We start from the raw sequence: 18,578 nt of genomic DNA on the forward strand, positions 1-18,578 counted from the left end.
ATACTTTCAGATCATTCATGAATATACTTCAGACGTATTTACAGCTCTCCTCCATAAGAAGAGTGGAACTTCTGAGAGCTCTTAACTCAAAAAAGGTCACAAATTCTCTGTATTTGGAGAGGGAAAACAAGGGCTACTAACAAAAACTTCTCCATTACAGGTATTTCTTCCAGAATTTTTTCTTTAGTCCAGAAAAAAACATTCAAAACTAAATCTTCAAAAGTCTGACCACTTTTAACAGGATCCAGCTCAAAGAACAGAATAGCAAAGTACATCCTAGCAGCAGCCCATGTTGCCTAACAACTGTCTCAGGACACATCTGAACACATTGTTTATGTTTCAGTATCTTACATTTTAATACTGTTAAGACATGGAAAATTAGTAACTGGCTATCCTGGGAAATTTTTTTATTGTTTTATTATGAACAAGTCCTATGTTAAAAGTATTAAAAGTGCAGAGTTAGCTTTTCTGGTTTGAGTGGAAGACCACCACCCTAGCCTTAGAAACAGGGAAAGAGCTAGTTTCACTATGACCATGGATTGCTGTTCAGAGGAACACCTGACAGTCAGCTGTACTATAAGCTGGCAAAAGATCCAGTATATTCCAAACAGTAAATTCAGAGAAATGAAAATTTAGCAAAATGGTCAGAGCATGAAATAGTCAGATAAAGTAACAGAATCTCCTGCTGCATGTGACAGCACATTATATTATACTAATATATAACCCTTATTTCTGAGTCCTCGCCAATTACCTCTGTCTATTACCCTGGAACTGTGAAGCACATGCAATTGAGACAACAGAAAGATGGCACAATTTTTGGGATCTCCATGTTAGGAAGAAAAATATAGCCAACTCTTTTCATAAATCCAGTACGGAGAAAATGAAAACTGTAATTCATTTAATTTGCCAGCAATCTTCAAAAGTAAATAAACTTAATTTTGCAAGCCATGTAGATAAGTTTAGCACAGAAGTTTAACATGAAAATTCAAACAATAATCTTAAAGATATTTTACTTGTCTAAGTAAACATAAAGCTTTCCCAGAGGTTCCACAAATGAGATTATCATCCTAAGAGTAAAGTTGTCATCTATGTGCACTGAGGCACTTGTGCCACAAATGTGAGCTACTAATTCTAGATCTCAAGTAGATGGAGAAGCAACATCACCATAGTCACAAAAAGCACATCCCCAACTGAATTTTGGTGGTAAAACCCTACTCTACCATTAATTCCTATAATATATGTCCTTCAAGTTTTTGTTACTGTTAGCAGTGCTATCAAGTAGAATGAAAGCATTTACTCAATTTTTCACAATACACGTCTCTAAGCCATTCCAAGGCAAACCACCAAGGAGGATTCATAAGAGGCACATGACATTCATATGGCAATAAAAAGACAGGAGGATTAACTTCAGGAAATTTGGAAAGAAATTTCTTTTTTGTGCTGATGATTCTGACTTCTCCACAGCTATTTTAGTAGAAAAAAGTGCAGAACCACGATTTAGCACATCCTATTGAAAATGGCTATTCCTTTATGCATTCATAACTTCAAAGAGAAATAAGTACAGCCTGGACAAAAGTTTTAATGCATGTAGGATTGGCGCTCCCATGCTAGCATTTCATTACTGACTTAGAGACCAAATACAATAGGCAGCAAGTTGAATTAAGTGCCATTTAAGATTTCCTCTAAACTGCAGTTTGGTTAACTTATTCAAACTACCATTTATTTATTTTCTTAATCTTGTAGCTAACACTTAGAAACGTAAATACTTTTGCAAGTGCATTGCCCAGTCTTTAACATTCTCAGTTAATTCTTAACACAGGGAAACAGAAGCGATTGCAGACTCAGACTGGTGCTTGAAAATAGAAAACTAAGCAGCAAAGAAACCTAAATGAGAAATTATCATATGTATCAACACCTTTCAAATTAACTTTGCAGAAAGACAAAACAAAAAAATCTAGTTAGCAATTTAATGAAGGTCCCTACTAATCATAAAGCAATTATAAAGCCCTGGAACAGAGATAAGAACTGATTATATTCCTCTTCATGAATCAGTCTAACAATACTTGCTACAGCCACTAAAACCTAGATTTTTTTTCATCTTTTTTTTCCTGATATAAGATAGGGAAGATGACAGAAAATTCCTTAGGTTCAGGTAGAATAACACAACTGAGATTAAGTTATTTGGAAATGATGTAAAATTCAAATTAATATCTAACTTATAAAAAGTTAAATGGACACTTATAGTAATGCTTGTGCAATATAACAAGAAAAGAAAGCAATTAAATTCAATAACAATTTATATATATATATATATATATATATATATCTACACAAGATATTTTCCTGTGGAAATAGGATTATTTTACTCCTCACTAAGCTCTCGTTGTAACAGGAATCCATGACAATTTATCACAATGAGAATATTCAGTCACACAGGATAACAAAAATTGAACTATTCAAAACAAAAATCTTCTTCCTTCAAGATTTAGCGACAACTAAAATTCAATCATTAAAAAAATCCCAAAAATATCCAAAAAAACCTAAACTTCCCCGCTAGGCGGTTTCTTTACCATTATACCGTTTATTGGACAATTTAAGTTAAACATCTACTATCAGCTACCATAAGAAATGGCTATCAATCACACCCAGGAGAGTAAATTATTTTCTGCATAATATACTTCAGTCCACTACAAAGGATGCTTTTTTTTTTCCCTGTAATTCCTCAAGTTACACTCGAGTTCAAGCAGTTCTGATGATCAAGTGATTAAACGAAATAACTCACCATTCGCGAAAAGCATGCTGTAAGAATTCCACTTCCAGATCCTACATCAAGTGCTTTGGCTCCTTCATGTAACTGATCAGACAGAAGTTCAAGTGCATATGCATGCTAAGAGAAGACAGAGAGAGAAAATTTCAAATTATTTTAAGTGTATGTTTTACTCAATATCTATTAATTTCTTCCGAGATTTTGGGAAATGCCCTGAGCATTTTGTGTAAGGAATTTCAGAATAATTTCTATTACAAAAAAATGGGGGGTTTTCATTTCATGAAAACAAATTTCATGAGTGTATTTTTTTTTTTGTTAGCATTCATATACAAAGCCTCATTTGACCATTCAAGCTTCTAACACAAACTCTGTTTATATGTTAGAAAATACACTATAAATCAGTTTATTTCTCCTCAGCTCTGGTGACTCTTACTGTTCTAGCAGTATATGGCCAATAAAGAATTTTGTTTATCATTATCCAATATGCATTGTAATAAGCTGGTACAAAAGCTAGCTAGGAATAAGGCAGCTCTAGAGCATCAAGGAAAATGGCTATTAAAACTACCTCCTGTATTACCTGCATACTTCTTGAATCAAAGAATAAGAAAAAAAAGCTGTCTCTTACAAAGGCAGATAGCCAGGCTGACATATGAAATGCAGTGGTAGAAGACACATTTGACCACTTTTGCTTTGCTATGTGGTGGACTAGTACACAAACTAAGTTTGGGCTGCACACTAAAAAACAATTTTCATGTTTCATAGATAGCCATTACAACACTAATTCAGCTTAATCCATCCCACCCAGAAAACAGAAATAATTAGAATATTCTCTTTTAGAACATTCCTAGTTCATATTTGCTTAGAGAATATATTACCTTTTTGCTCTAACACTTCATATACTTCTAGTGCTAAACATTGGAAAAATAATGACTTAAGGGACTTAAAATTTTGAAGCATATTTAATACTTAGCAACAGTACTTTTTTCTGTTTTTTCTGGAATAATATTGTTAACATATCTGTACAAAATTCCTGATTTTTCATATTGATAACTAGGTAAATTCTAAGCCAACTACACAGGTTTTAGTCAAGAGAAGCAGATTTTTACTATGTTATGACACTTTCCAAACATCACAAAGGCAAAATACATTCTTCTATTCACCTCCAATCTCAAATAAAGAAACACAGAAAAATTGTATCTGGGTTAGATATGTGCACTGAAATCCCAACTGGAACACTCACTCTGGTCTCCAACCACCTGGCAAAAAAATCTGTAACTCAGTACAGTGTATCTTTTTTCCTGTCCAAAGATTTAAAGGCATCACAGCAGTACCATACTATAGGCATCACTGTCATTCACTCCACAATTCTTATGATTTTATAAATTACAGAGTAATTTACAATGGAAAGATCTCTTGAAATCTTCTGGTCCAGTCCTCTTTCAATACATAGGCATTTTAAATTAGGCTGCTTAGAACCCTGTTCAGTCAGCTTCTTTGTATATCAAAGAACAGAATTTCCACAAGGTGCAAAGCCTGTTTAAGTGCCTAGCTACCCTCAAAGTTTTTTTTTTTAACTGTAGAAACTAATCAGAATTTCCTATGTTGCATTTTTTTGCCCACTACCCCATATCCTATTATTGTGTATCTGCAAGAAAAATCTTGACCTATCTTTTCTACTTCCTCCCAGTAGGCAGTTCACAAAAGTGTCACTGCAATCAACTACTCATTAAATTTACTGCAGTAAATATTTTATTTCAAAAGCATGTGGACGTTTATAAAATCACTATACTAAGCACCTAGATTTAAAGCTTACCATATGTGGAGCACTGATTGTTGCTTGGAAACCTGCAAAACAAGAGAATGGAGATGTTCACTGCTGTTCCAACAGTCACCTTAAAATATTTATTACCTTGACTGTAAAGTGCAACACCTTCACTGTCACCCTCATTCAGGGTACAACGTCCACACCCCAGCAGTTATGCAGTACTCAACATCAGAACTGAGTTATGGTACATCAGCTGAAAACTATGCTGTGTCAACTCTGGACAGGAAAAAAAAAAGGGGTCTATCCTTGATCTCAGTTAAAATCTCCATTTTGTCACTATATGTTGAATGAATATCACATATTGAGCAAGTAGGTTTACTTCAGAAGAGTAATGTCTCCCAGAATAATATAATTCCTTTTCCACTCTTCCCATATGCGAAAACATGAATTTGGTAGTTGGATTTCATGTAGTGGCAACCATAGAACATCTGGAGAACAACTTCATTTTGTATTTTGCAAACAGCAAGTGAGAACAAATACTTACAAGAATGGGAAGAAGACTCACCTCTATTTGTTTTTGTAAAGATACACAAGTCTTTGAGTAAGTATCTTAAAATATTTTTAAGTTTTCCTAAAGAACTAACAAAATACTAACAAAATTTACTTACCACGTACTATTAAAGGCAGGGAGAAGATCAAGAAAAAATAAATTAGTACATTTACATAGTTCATTCTCTTGTCTTGGAAAGATAAAACTAGGACCTGGATGGGAAACAACCATCCTGGCAGTAGACCTTCCCATTGAAAGTCTATTTTTAAAGATTTCACATAAAAAGAAACTTTGTTTCTTTTTGTTTCATTTTTGTTTCTGTATTTGTTTGGTTTAGGAAACTTTGCATTGGTCCCAATTGAATAATTTCTGTAAAGATAGGGAATGTTTCTACCATAAACTGGATGCAAATTATTTTAAAGTATTGCATCAGCTGCACCATTACAAGTTGCTGTGATTTGAAAAAAAAAAGCCCACATATTTACACATATTAATATTGACTGAAAAACACCTCTACCTGATGTATCCAAATATGCCAACTATGCAAATATCCAAATATGCATTCTGCAAGAAATTGAAGGTTAGTTAAAAGGTATGCAATAAATTGATGAAGTAAACAACCTTCCAAATTAAAAAAAAATTTAAAAATCATATTCTTAACACATAAATGACAAGAGCAGTTTAGACAGCTATACAAATGAAAACAATCACTTTTGCACGATGCTCTTACCTATAGACTGTGGAGAGTCCATGTAAGGGTTGTATTTTGCATAGTGGCAACGGTCTGTAGCCAGCATTACTTCAAATACCTTGTCTGTCTTGATTATTCCATTTTCTATAAACAAACAAATATATAAAAATGAAGGCATTGCTTCTCTTCTGCAGTGCAAGAGTCTGTGAAATGTGTTAACATATTCATAGCATTGTGAGAAATCATGTGCCTTACACAGATCTCTAACAGTCTTACCCTCATCATACAGGCCAAGACAGGGGTTGGACTACATCATCTGTAAACATCCCTTCCAGCCCAAACCCTTCTGTGCTACTAAAATTAAATCTGGAGTCCAGAGATCATACAATGCTTAAGCCAGTGAATGTTGAACAAGACTTTCCCACCAGTTACAAATGTTTTTCTGAAACCATTTGCAAAGATCTACCCCCTAGGGAAACTCAACTTCATGCACACCTTTGATAAATCCTGAAAATACAGTCAGTAAGAAATTAGTATTGCTATGCATACCAGACAAGTTATACTCTATATTTCTAAGAAGCTATACAAGTAATTATTGATAAACATACAAAACCAAGTTAGAAATGTCAAGTTGAAGCATTATTGCTCAACACTTTAGTTTCCAGATCTGTTTGTCTTGTGTTAGCAAAGAAAAAAAATCCTTTTGTAAAGAATCTCCCACTGAATCTGAATTCTTGTGCTGGGGCAGGCTGTGGCCAAAAGGTTTTTATACCGATGACTCAATCTTTTTTCACTTTTCAAAATAAAATACAAAAGTGCATGCACGTAAAATGTCAGAAGCAGCCACTTTTCCTTGCTGTTTTATTAAAGATTTTTAACATTAATAATTCTAATTTTTTTTAAGTTCTGAAGAGCCCATTAATGAATAACAGAAAAGTTTGGAAAACAAATGGAAGAAATTAACTACTTACTTGCATTAAAAGACAATATAAACTAAAATAACTGACATTTCAATGATAGATTGCCTCATTAACTACTTTCTTTAAATAAGGGTTTATTTGCAAAATTTTATCTATAAAGAAAAAAAAAAATCATTTGAGCACCACTAATATCTAACCCAAAACATGAAAATCAGATTATGGAACTTGTGTAAGAGTCTCCTGAAGTTGTACCAGTAGGTTTTTTTGTACCACCAACAAAACACACCTGTGCCCAGGACTGGGCTAACTTCTACAGAGACTTTCCTGACTGTTTACTGTGTGCTCCAAACTACACCTATTAATCATGGGATTTTCCTGTCTTTTTTTCTTATCTATTATTTGTGTCCAGAATTAATTATCCTATATAACACAGACTTGAATTCAGAAAGGAAAATAACTCGTCAGATCATATTCCTTTTTGGTCTGAAGACAAAGTATCACATAGAACTGCAAAAAGAATATGCTATTACTACGGGAAGTCTTAAAGAGAACAATTCCTTATAAAAAAAATATTAATTTTTAGAAATATTTCTGTATCTGATAAGTCACAGAAAAAGCATACACTCCACTCACAGTCCCCACACATTGGACATATCCTGTTCTTTGACTTCATTTTGAACTGAATACTACAGCAGTCCCAGTTAGAGGAAACTCATTTCAATCCAAGGTTTTAAATCTGAGCCAGTAGGCATTTGCAGCAGTTCATAAGTTTATTTACCGAGCAAAATTGTACCCAAAAGAAAACAAACAAATCAATCCATTAATACAGTGGCACTAACAACAGAGAATAGTAAGGAGAAAAAAAAAAGTTTTCCCTGACCACTAGAAATTAATTGGATTAGTTGTATAGCAGTTCTGTGAACAAAGCATAGAAATGAAAAAAATCAAACTTTTACTCTTAGAGTGTCATTAGGAATCACTAAGAAGTTAGTATCTCCAAAACAAATGTACTTTAAAGAAAGGAGAAAAAGCAAGGCTGATTATAACAAAAGTGAGGCGATAAAGGCTCTAGGGGACTGAAGGGATGTCAAAAAATAGTAGCTGAGAAGCACTCACAAAAGGTCTAAAATAGTGATTTATTTCTTTACATGCAGAGAGGTGCCTCTATTCTAGAACTATAGGTAGTCACCTGCTCTTTCGTTTCATGCCTTGTGGAATAAACATGCAGAGAACAAAAAGAACAAGCTTCTAGCTTGGAAGTGCAACTGCAGGGCCCTATGACAAGGCCAACAACCTTCTCTAACTTCACAAAACTTAACTCAGATCCAAGTTCATACAACTATCAAGTAAGATGCTTACACTGACAGGCAAATTACAAAAACCCCCTGAAAATACAAACTACTAATATTCTACAAATTTTGAGCATTCAGGGTGCGCTCATTCAGCAAACAATCATGAGATTTACTGACTGTTGTCGTCTTTTTCATCAGTAAATAATAATTGAAGAAAGTTACCAATACACAAGAGTCCCCAGCAGAATCTCTGGGAGAAGCTGAATCTGCTATCAGCCATTTATTTCAATTACTGAATTGAAATTCATTCAGTAATTCTCATAAAATTCTCCATTCTCATAAAAAAAACAACACAGTCTCAGCTATCCCCCCATAGATTAAGTTTGCTTTTCAAATTTGCTTATTATATGATGGAAACAACATCAAATTTTAGTGGGAATTCAGAAAAACAATCAAGCCCTAAACAGGAAGGTCAATATTGACTTAGTTGTAATTTTTATTGTGTTGATAAAAATAAGATTTTTTTTTTTCATAGTCTCACAGCTGAATATAGTTGAATATACATAGCAACTCCAAAAAAGTCCTTTCATTCCTGCAACAGTCAGTCCCAAGATGACCAGCTGCCAAGATCTTAATTCCATCTGAAATGTGTCTCTGTCAAATGCTCAATTAAGTCCAGAAAACAGGTATATCCCCTAAAGAAGCCAGTAATAGAAGCTTATATTTCAAAGAAGACATTCTAATTTCATGCCATCTCTACCAAAAACCAAAACAATCAACAATAAATTAACTATTAATAAAATGCTAATTAAAAGCATTTTCTAAATCTTAAAATGAATCTGTATATTGCAAGAAAATAATTCACAATTAATGTATAGTAGAATATCCTTTCCAATTATAATGTGCAGAGAAAACTCTCCTTGAGGAAACTGTTGGGTTTCAAGATCGATAATCAGTTTGTACTGCAAACAAATCAGATATTAAAATGTTTACAAGCAAAGGATAATACACAAACACACTGACAGCTTGAAATAAAAAGTAAACTCAAATAAAACAGAGTTATATCAGCACAACTTCCAAGCTTCAAAGGGCTGAAGCCGAAAAGTAAGTACTTAACAGTGGAGCACTGCCTGCCAAGTTCAAGAGTTACTCTGCACAGAGGCTGTGGCAATGACAACTTGACATAATTGGAGCATGTTTTGAAAACTCTCTCTGGTCTGCCTCTTTTCCACAAATAACACCATGAAAACAGGAAAAGAGCTCAGAGAAGTCCTTGGACTTGAAGGTGGGAATATACCACGGTTGAACGTAACCTGGGAAACTGGGCAGTTGGCTGTCAGAGAGCAAAGCAAGAACAATCTGAAAAGCCACCATGGACTTGCAACAAGTAAACAACCTATCTTTTTATTCTGTCTTTTATTTAGCAACAAATGCACTACTGAAGTACTTTTGTTTCAAAGAATTGCCTGCCTCACTGATAGTATCCTGACTGTTGATCAAACACGTTTCTAACCAAACCATAAAATACTAGCAGTCAACATTTACACCAACACTGGCTTCCAAATCAGAAAAGAGGATGTGTCATTGCCACATGATCCAGCACACAAGCTTACTACACAAACCGTAACACCTACTCAAACTCCTCCTGTGGCTGACTTTTTACGTATTAAAAAAATGCTCTTGCAGATCCGAAAACCATTTACTGTGTAACTACTTCAGCATCTACATAGTTCAGCTTCTTAGATTATTTTCCCCATAACCACTGCAGAATACCTCACTTAGGAAAACAAATTTTCAGCAAAACAGTGATATTTTAAAATCATACAGAGGTCTGAAGGCATTATGCAAAGCACATATGGCTTTACGTTACAGAAGACTCACTCATGTAGATTACTGATGTGACAAATCATAGAATGGTTTGGGTTAGAAGAAACCAAAGGTTTCTTCTTACAGCTCAACTAGTTCCTTCCTTGGAGCCCCGTGTTGGGGGCCTCAGGGCTGGATGCAGCACTCCAGGTGGGGTCTCACCAGAGCAGAGCAGAGGAGCAGAATTGCCTTCCTTGCCCTGCTGGCCACGTCGCTTTTGATGCAGGACAGTTTGCTCTCCAAAAACATGCAGTGGGTGCAATTCCTGTCCTGATCCCACTGTCAATGTCAATGACAAAGATGTTAAACAACACCAGTCCAAGTGCGAACCCCTGAGGAACACCACTCGTCACGGTCTACACTTGAACATAGAGCTTTTGACCACAACTCTTTTGAATGCTACCACCCAGCCTTACCTATCAAATGGTCCATCTGTCTAATACATGCCTCTCACTTTTAAAGACATGGATGTAGTGCAGGACAGTGTCAAATGACAGTCTCCACCTGACCTATGCAAACCAGATAGCAGCTTTCCAGAGGAGAATGGGCTGGAACAGAGCCACATCCTGATTTGCAAGCAATGTGAAAATTGTTGATTTTAAGCACCTGATCAATTGACACTTTTAAAGTCAGTGTATTTTTGTTTGAGCAGAGGAAGAAAAAAGATGGGAAAGAATGTGGTTCAGTTAATAGAATTTTATTTAAGTAATGAGCACAGGAAGACTTCACTGCAAAGCATGAAAGAAAGCACTTAAAACAAGAAGTAGTGCATCAGCACCCGAAGATCCAATAATGGACACTGACCCAAAACATACAAAGCTCTTCATGCTAAAGAAATTGAAATTAGGTGTTTGAAAACAAGTGTTTCTTATACCACTCATATATGTAAACTTGTTGTGCTTTGATGATTATTTAAGAGCTATCTGCCTCAAACATTCAGCTGCCGATCTATTGTCACTGTGATTTGAATTCACAATATCCAAACATATTCCAAACAGGATGTTGCAAATAGCTCACTGGAAGGAATCACTTGAGAGTCAATTGTTCAGAGACAAGATGACAGAAAGACTGAGGAAAGCAAGAGTCCATCAGAGCTCATCTTAACAGTCCAGGAATGAAACGCAAATACCAAGCCCCATGAAAATTCTGAAGTGACAGAAACTAAAAATAATGGGAATAATAATAATGATAACAATAAAATTACTATTTAAATGTTACTCAAAACCTGCAGAGGTAAAACAACACAAGAATAATAAACTTACTATATATATTATATATAAATAATAAAGCTCAACACAACAAACTAGTATACAGCCTCCAGCTTCAGTTAAATACAAACTTACCTGTCAACATTTCACTTCTATTTTAAGGAAGTATTCTTTCCCTATTTAATAAGTCACCTTCAAAAACAACCCATCCACTTTGGTCTAACAGGTAAGAGTTTTCTATTCATTTTTGTGTATCTGAATGTCTGCAGTTATGTAATTTAGTCATTTTAACCACAGCTGTATTGCCCCCTCCTACTGTCGGACAATGTTGCAAAGTTGGTATTAACCATTTTCTTTTCCAGAGGAGGAGAAAGGCCTGCTAACACAGCCTTCTAGCACACAGATTTATATAGAAGTTCTCTGTAATGTACTCACATTTATCATAATGGTTATGTTGATTTCATCTAAATCTGTATCAGCAGCTGAATGAAGAAACATTGAGGAGTACATGAAAGAAGAAAGTAACTTTTAGGTTGGTTTCAGCATGCATAAACATAGAATCCCATCTTCCAATGAACTTTAACACCCACCTGCAGATGAAGGAGACTTTAACCTCTGGGTACTCCTCAATCCCTCAAGATTTGAGAAGGCTGAACTTCAATTACACATCACATGGAAAGTCAAAACTAAAGAGTTCAATACAGACTGGTAACAATCATCAGTCATGATGAAAAAATGATCAGAGGTTAAGATAAACTTAGCTGGATCAGACAGATAGACAGGGAACACTCTTCACAGTAAGGCTTGAGGCAAGACAACTTACAGTTTAAGTAGATCTGTAAAGAAGGCAGATGGTGCACATCTCACACCTTACTGAGCAGATTCCATGCAACAACTCTGCAGTTTTCAAAAAAGCCAATGCTGTTAAGACCAGCAGCTAGACCACACGAAGAGTTTGCTATTTTGAAGGTGGTTACATTAAGACAAGCACTAGTACCACATGGACCTGAAGAAGATCACAAGATCAGCAAAATGTAACCCTGACTCTTGGGAGAAAATGACAAAGAGCTGTCCTACTGACAGAAATTATGAAGAATTTCTGAAACTGTATTTCAACAGTGCAAGCACTTAAAAGTATTTTGTGCTCAAGTCCACTATTGAAGTATACAGGTTCTGAAGTTTTAAAATCTAACTCACAAGTCAGCCAGTGCAGGAGAAATCCACAGTTTACTGATCTCAAGCTTTAAAAGAGTTCACTCTGGTTTTTGCCAAATGTTGGTGATTTAAATTAAAAATTAAAACATTTATAAAATTAACCTAATAAAAAATTTAATAAAATTATTTCTTTAAAGTGGTATGTAGCACTACACATGACTTTGAGGGATAACATTCACATAAACAATCACTCAAAAGAACATGAACATTACACATTTCTTTCTAAGCATTCCAGTAGCTCTTAGTGATCTCTTGATACCACATCATGATGAAAAAAACCAGTAGGATTAAAAGAAAAGCTTAGAGTTATACTGAAACCAAACCATAGGAGTTTCCCTCTTTCTAAAACGCCTACATGGAGCAGTAATGACCTGTTATGGAAACATTTGCAGTATCATTTCCATTTTGCTATGGATTACTATGTAGCTTTAGACCACCAGGACAAAAATCATACCATGCCATTATATTCACATACAAAAATAAAAATGTATCTTCAATCCAGCAAAAGAACCAAACATTTTTAATTAAAATTGTTTATTAGACGTTATAAAGATTTGTGATGCAAATAATCAGAAAAAAAAATGCCTTCTGTTTTTCTTGAATGATCGAGGACTTGGATTTTGATGCACTGGATTTTGGGAGTTTCTGGGATAGTATGGGTATATTTTTAACATTACATTGACACCCTGTCTAACTGTAGGGAAAAAAAAAACATGCCAACAACAAAGAACCAGTTAAGAAAGAACACAATCTTAATTTACACACCAATAAAATGTGATAAATTTTCTTAAATTTAGGTTGGGTTTTCTTTCTTTCTGTTATAATTTCCTATTATCTGGGATATTTAGCTGCCTTGATTTACTTGAAGGCCTGCCTCTTAAAAGATCAAGAGTGTAGAAATTCCTTCAAAATATTTCACTGATATGGGCAAATCATTAACAAATACTTAAATCTTCACAACAACTCTTTTAGGCAATTATTCAAATTACTTACTAACAATTTTTTTTTTAAATCTCAATGCTCCAAAAAATAGCATCACAGATTACAAGTCTGCCACCTGAGACATGAACTAAATTTAAGGAACTTTAGATATTCTTAAATTAACATATCAATGGGTGTGTTAATTTTTAATTGAAAAAAATAGTTCACTTTCTAACCATTTCACTACCTGGTCATAAGTTACAATGCTTAGTCACTGAAGCCTCAACATATTTATGATGAAGGAAAGGGTGGTCACTGAACACACACAACAGGCAGCAGAAGTGCTTGGAGAGGGGAAGTCATTAAATTTGGTCTAATTTTCCATTATCGTTCCCCTTCTTTGTGTTCATCCAAGTTACATTACTCTTCCTTAAGCAAAATTAGACAGATGTAGAAGAGATTTGGTTAAACCAAGGGAAAAGACATGACAGGGGAAAATAAGCGAAACCAAACCATGTTTACTGATTACTGAACCTAGGTTTGGCTTACTACATCCAATGCTGTCCCATTCATGGCAGTTCCCAAAGAGATTTGTCCTCAGCAACCAGAAATCTGCACCAAAATGCAGATTCATTGCAGATAAGCCTTCATCATGATGAAGCATGCCAAGATGCCATTTTTAATTATTTACCATCTAAATAATTAAAACGCTTGGAGAAATACCTTTAGCATGCTTAAAAATAGAATTCTCAGACCCCTATAATATTTGAATATATACTAATTAAGAATCTGATCTTATGTGAGGCACAAAATTCTATGGAATCTCGTATATTAGAGCTGATAACTTTTGTGACACAAGTTTATTAGATGAGGAAGGTAAAAGAATGTAACAATAAATGAATCCACAGACGGTTAACAACTTCAGCCACAGCCAAGTTAACTCACTTTCACTGAAAAATGTGTATTCCAGAGCAGGTATATGTGATGAAAACACCATTGACACAACATGACCAGATAAATAAGTAAAGCAAGCTTGTCATACAGCCAGTATGACATTGACTGGAGGAAAAAGGAACAATGAGAAACATAATGAACTTTGATTGCTTTTGAATTGGACAGGGAACCAATTTTTCTCTCCTTCAGGTGGGAAAGAAAAGCTGACTTCTAAGATGTTGGCATGTAAAGTAACAGGACTTGGCAAAAGCCCAAGTATGAAAGACAGAAGATGAAATTATTTAATAGTGATGTATCAGTGGATAGCTGAAGATACAGAGAGAGGAAAAAAGTACAGATTTAGAATCAAAAGACTTTCAATCAAGACAACAGTAAGTAACTCACCAATTCTTTTTCTCCTTCCTCAGCTACTCTATATAACAGATTCATAATAAAAAAATTCCTGTCAGAGTTATTTATTTAAACACAGGCCATTATTTCTGTGTTTAGTGTGTCTTCCAACCCTACCGTAACCTGCATTTAGAGAGCATTTCCTAGAAATGTTGTCTGCTAAAAGATCTTACTTTAAATATATTTTAGGGGGAAGTTTACTCAAGTTTGAAGGTACATGTTCAACTATTTTCAGTTAGGAAGAAGCAAATATTTAAATAATTACTCTATGTTTTAAGGCTTTAATGAAGAAAGAATCATCAGATTAAATATTGCATTTTTAAAATATGAGACATACTTTCAAGAATCACTGCAACAAAGCAGCTGAACACCTCATAGCAACAGCACATTCAATAACAGCATTTTTGTTGCAAAGAGCATGTTTTAAACAAGTTTATTTTATAGATGTTAAATTGTGCATCTATGATGCCTCAAATTAACAGTGCAAAAAATGTTTACAATACAACAAGAAGTTAAAAATCAAAACAATAAAACTATGTACTGCAACATTCTTCTGTCACTTGTCCTTAAATTTGCACTGAAAAATATGCGAAGTTCCAGGACCCTCTTCAATAGTTTGTCCCTTTTAAGACAGGACAGCAAAAATAACGCCTATAAAGAATAATTGCCTAAATCTGCATTGCAAATACCCAAAATCACTTGTCACTGCCCTAACACAATGCTTGTTTCCATTATAGAATAGTAACTTCTATAGTTAAGGTAACAGTGAAGTGAGCAGTAAAGCAAATGTCATGAAATGGGGAAATTTACTGCCACAAAACAGAAACACTAGTAACTATCAAAACAGCTTATAATGAAGAATAATCTCTATAGCTGTTTTAAAGGAAAAGAATACAAAGCCTACAGGAATCTTCCAATGATGTTTTTATTTGGAAGCAAAACCACTTTATTAAGTTCCCATTTTCCCCAGCCCTCATTTACCCACATCCAAGTTCACTGCTTCTCTAACAATAGTACAACAGCTTACAGACATTGAGGAGTTTAAATCTTGATGTTTCACAAGTCATGAGAAAGTGACCCAGCCTTACAGCACTGCCTCCCCACAAGCAATTCTACAGGAATAGTCAATAGAAGAACTGTAACGTAAAGGCAGGGTCAAGAACCTCTCTAGCAGGATTTGCTGCAGAAGAAAACATACTGTGTCACTACAACCTGAATTATTTTCTTTAAGTTATGCAAAATATTCAGTACATTATACACATATTTACTAATTTGCACACAAGACAAACACTGGACAACATCAAATTAATCTCATCCAATTTGTATTCTTACTTTTAGCATACAATGCTGTAAATGTAAAATGCAGCTGGTTTTAGAGAGGGGAAAATATATTGACAAATCTACTACTCCAAAAGAATTCTCTGGAACATTTTAGTCTTTCTGTAACCAGTAATTTTTAAGTTTGTTGAAACATATCTGGGAGAATTGTATCACATTAAACAGTACTTTCTTCTAAATCTGTTCCCAACTTTAGCAAAAAAGTATAATCTTACCTGAGGAACTCTAACTTGAAAATTATGGTCTTCATTCAGCAGCTGCTCTGCACTGATAAAACCCTACACCCTGATCAGAGTCCCCACTGAAGTTGACAACAGAGTCTTACTGCAAGATCAAAGGCCTCTGTACTTCCACAATATTTTATTGCCAATCCACTACTTCCCTGTTTAACACCCCTCAAAATATTTTGGCATGCATATGCAAAATAAAGAGAGAAATTACAGACCTTAATTTTCCAGGAAATTACCATCAGTGCGTACTTTGAGATTACAATATTGAGTGCTTCTATTTTACTTTCCTCTTTCTATAGAACTATTGCTGTATACTAACTACAATGTTTTTTCAGCTTTGTCATCATTATTCGCAATGTCCTAAACAGTTTCCATGTGCTGAAAAACTGCCATTGTCTTCTGCAACAAAGAAACAGGTTTTGCCTTCAGGTTCTGATTATCATAGACTATTCTGATAATAATTGCTTTTTGGATGTATTATGGAGCTTAATGTTGATTTTTACATCAGAAAGTTTTCCCCTGCTGTGTAAGAGAACAGTATTTCACTAAAACAGTGTATCTAGCCCGTTCACTTGCAGAAGAAAACAAAAAAATGCATTGCAACACTTGTCACAGGAGAAGTTATTATCTATTTATTAAACAGAATTTTTTACAATGAAACTCTACAATAATTAGTTGTTTTTACAGGGAAGCTGAAAGTCACTTCAGCATGTATTATTCTGCTGAATGTGACAGTTCACAGAAGAAAATACTGGAAAAGACCACAGGATCAGATGATCTAACATAAGCAGAGAAAAGGAGAAAGGAGAAAGCAACAAGGGTGATTCTCCTATGACACCAGAATAACGAGGAGGCCACACAGCTGAACTTGTCTGTGGTCTTGTAGTATCACTAAAATAGGAGACAATTGCCGTAATACAGGGTCCAAATCTACATCCTTTTATGTCTAGGACACGAACTTTAGAAGAGGAAGGGAAAAGGCCAGGAGCAGAAACGAGAGACACTGTAAGTATATTTAAGAGAAGTTAATTCCATTCTAATATGAAAAATGGAAGCTCCCAATATAGAAGGTGTCGTCTGTCCCTCCTCTCAGGACCTGCAGACTTCAGGATGTACTGAAGTACATCGGCGAAGAAACGCCCGCCCAACACCTTCCACGTTCAGCACGGGGACAGCACAAACCCTCGGTGAGCACAAGGGAGCGCCCAGTGCCGGGCAGCCACCGCAGAGCTCGGCTGTCACAGCATGAGTCCGCAACCCGACAGCTCCTCTCCTCTCCCTGCGGTCCCAGCCCACCCCTTCTAGCGGAGCCGCTCCGGACCCCACCGGGGAGGGGGAGGAGGGACTGCTGCCACACGCCCCTTTCACCCAACACAAACAGCCGCGGCCTCTTCGGCGCGTTTCCCAAACCCGGGCGGCTCCTGCTGCGTTGTTCAGCCCGGGCCTGAAGGACCGGAGGGCGCCTGCCGACACCACCAGTCCCGCCGGCCGGAGGGAAGCCAGGCGGACGCCGATCCCGGTGCGTGCGGCGGATCACGGGCCCTCCGGCACTGCCGCCGCGGCCCCGCCTCAGCTCGCACAAGACAGACGAAGACGAGGCGGCGGGAACGGGGCCGGCGACGGGGGGGACGCGGCGAGTAGGGAACAGCCACGGCCGCCGCACGGCGCTTCCCCTCCGGCACCGCCATCGGCGCCACCCCGCCCGCCGCACTGCCTCCCGCAACAACAGCCCGGCCCGCCCTGCGACACCGGCCGCCGCCCGGACACACACCCCCCACCCGAGCAGCCGGGCACGCACGGACACACCCCCGGCCGGACACAGAGACCCGCACAGGCAGACACGGACTGACGGACGGACGGACAACACGGACACACGCGGCCGGGCGCCGGTGCCGCTCCCTGTGACAGTTGGCGGCGGGTCGGGTGGGCGCCGCGGGAGCGCGCGATCGCTAATGGTCACCGGGCGGCCGTTACCGGCCGCCCCACAGCCCAGGAGACCCGCCCGCCCGCGCCCCCGCCTCGGGACTCACTGCGGAGGTTGTGGATGAGCTCGGAGTGGCTGGCGCCGCCCGACTTCCAGGCCATCGCTAGGCACACTCTGCGGAGCAGGTACAGAGCCGCCTTCAGCGCCGCGACTGCGCACAGCAGCTTCCCCAGGAAGGACACAACCTCCAGCGCCGACACAGGCGCCGCCTCCTCGCCGCCTCCTCCCGCGGCCGCCGCCGCAGCGGCTGCCGCGCGCTCGCCGAGGGGAGGGGCTACGCGCCCACCGCCCCGCGCGGCCGACATGCCCCGGCCACCGCCGCCACCGATCCGCCGGCCCGCGCGGTGCCCCCCCCGCGCATGCGCGCCCACCGCGCCCAGGGGCGCGCGTGGGGAGATCCTCGCGCGCCGGGGCGGGGATGCTCAGCGGCTGCTCCCGGCCCGCGATTTGTTGCCGGGGCCCTGGATCGCGCGCTGGCGGCGGGACC

The 18,578-nt window shown here is 37.7% G+C and overlaps 1 protein-coding gene across 5 annotated transcripts in view; it reads right to left on the reverse strand.

Moving 5' to 3' along the window:
• The window catches only part of PCMT1 (protein-L-isoaspartate (D-aspartate) O-methyltransferase), a 36,080-nt gene extending 17,792 nt beyond the window's left edge, over positions 1–18,288 (reverse strand). For 2 of the 5 annotated variants that reach the window (XR_004496402.1, XM_033512768.1), the window contains exons 1-4: positions 18,138–18,267; positions 5,813–5,917; positions 4,581–4,612; positions 2,783–2,887 (exon numbers count right to left, since the gene is read on the reverse strand). Coding sequence is in view for 4 of the 5 variants with exons in the window: in XM_033512768.1 (XP_033368659.1) it covers positions 2,783–2,887; positions 4,581–4,612; positions 5,813–5,917; positions 18,138–18,192 (297 nt within the window). In the remaining variant the exon portion in view is untranslated. Of the gene's footprint in view, positions 1–2,782; positions 2,888–4,580; positions 4,613–5,812; positions 5,918–11,494; positions 11,514–18,137 lie in introns of those variants that run through there. The other 3 variants (XM_015622387.2, XM_015622386.2, XM_033512767.1) reach the window with 3 other exon arrangements.
• Between the last annotated feature and the right edge of the window lie 290 nt (positions 18,289–18,578).

This window comes from Parus major, chromosome 3 (assembly GCF_001522545.3).
Source record: "Parus major isolate Abel chromosome 3, Parus_major1.1, whole genome shotgun sequence".
Classification (NCBI taxonomy): domain Eukaryota; kingdom Metazoa; phylum Chordata; class Aves; order Passeriformes; family Paridae; genus Parus; species Parus major.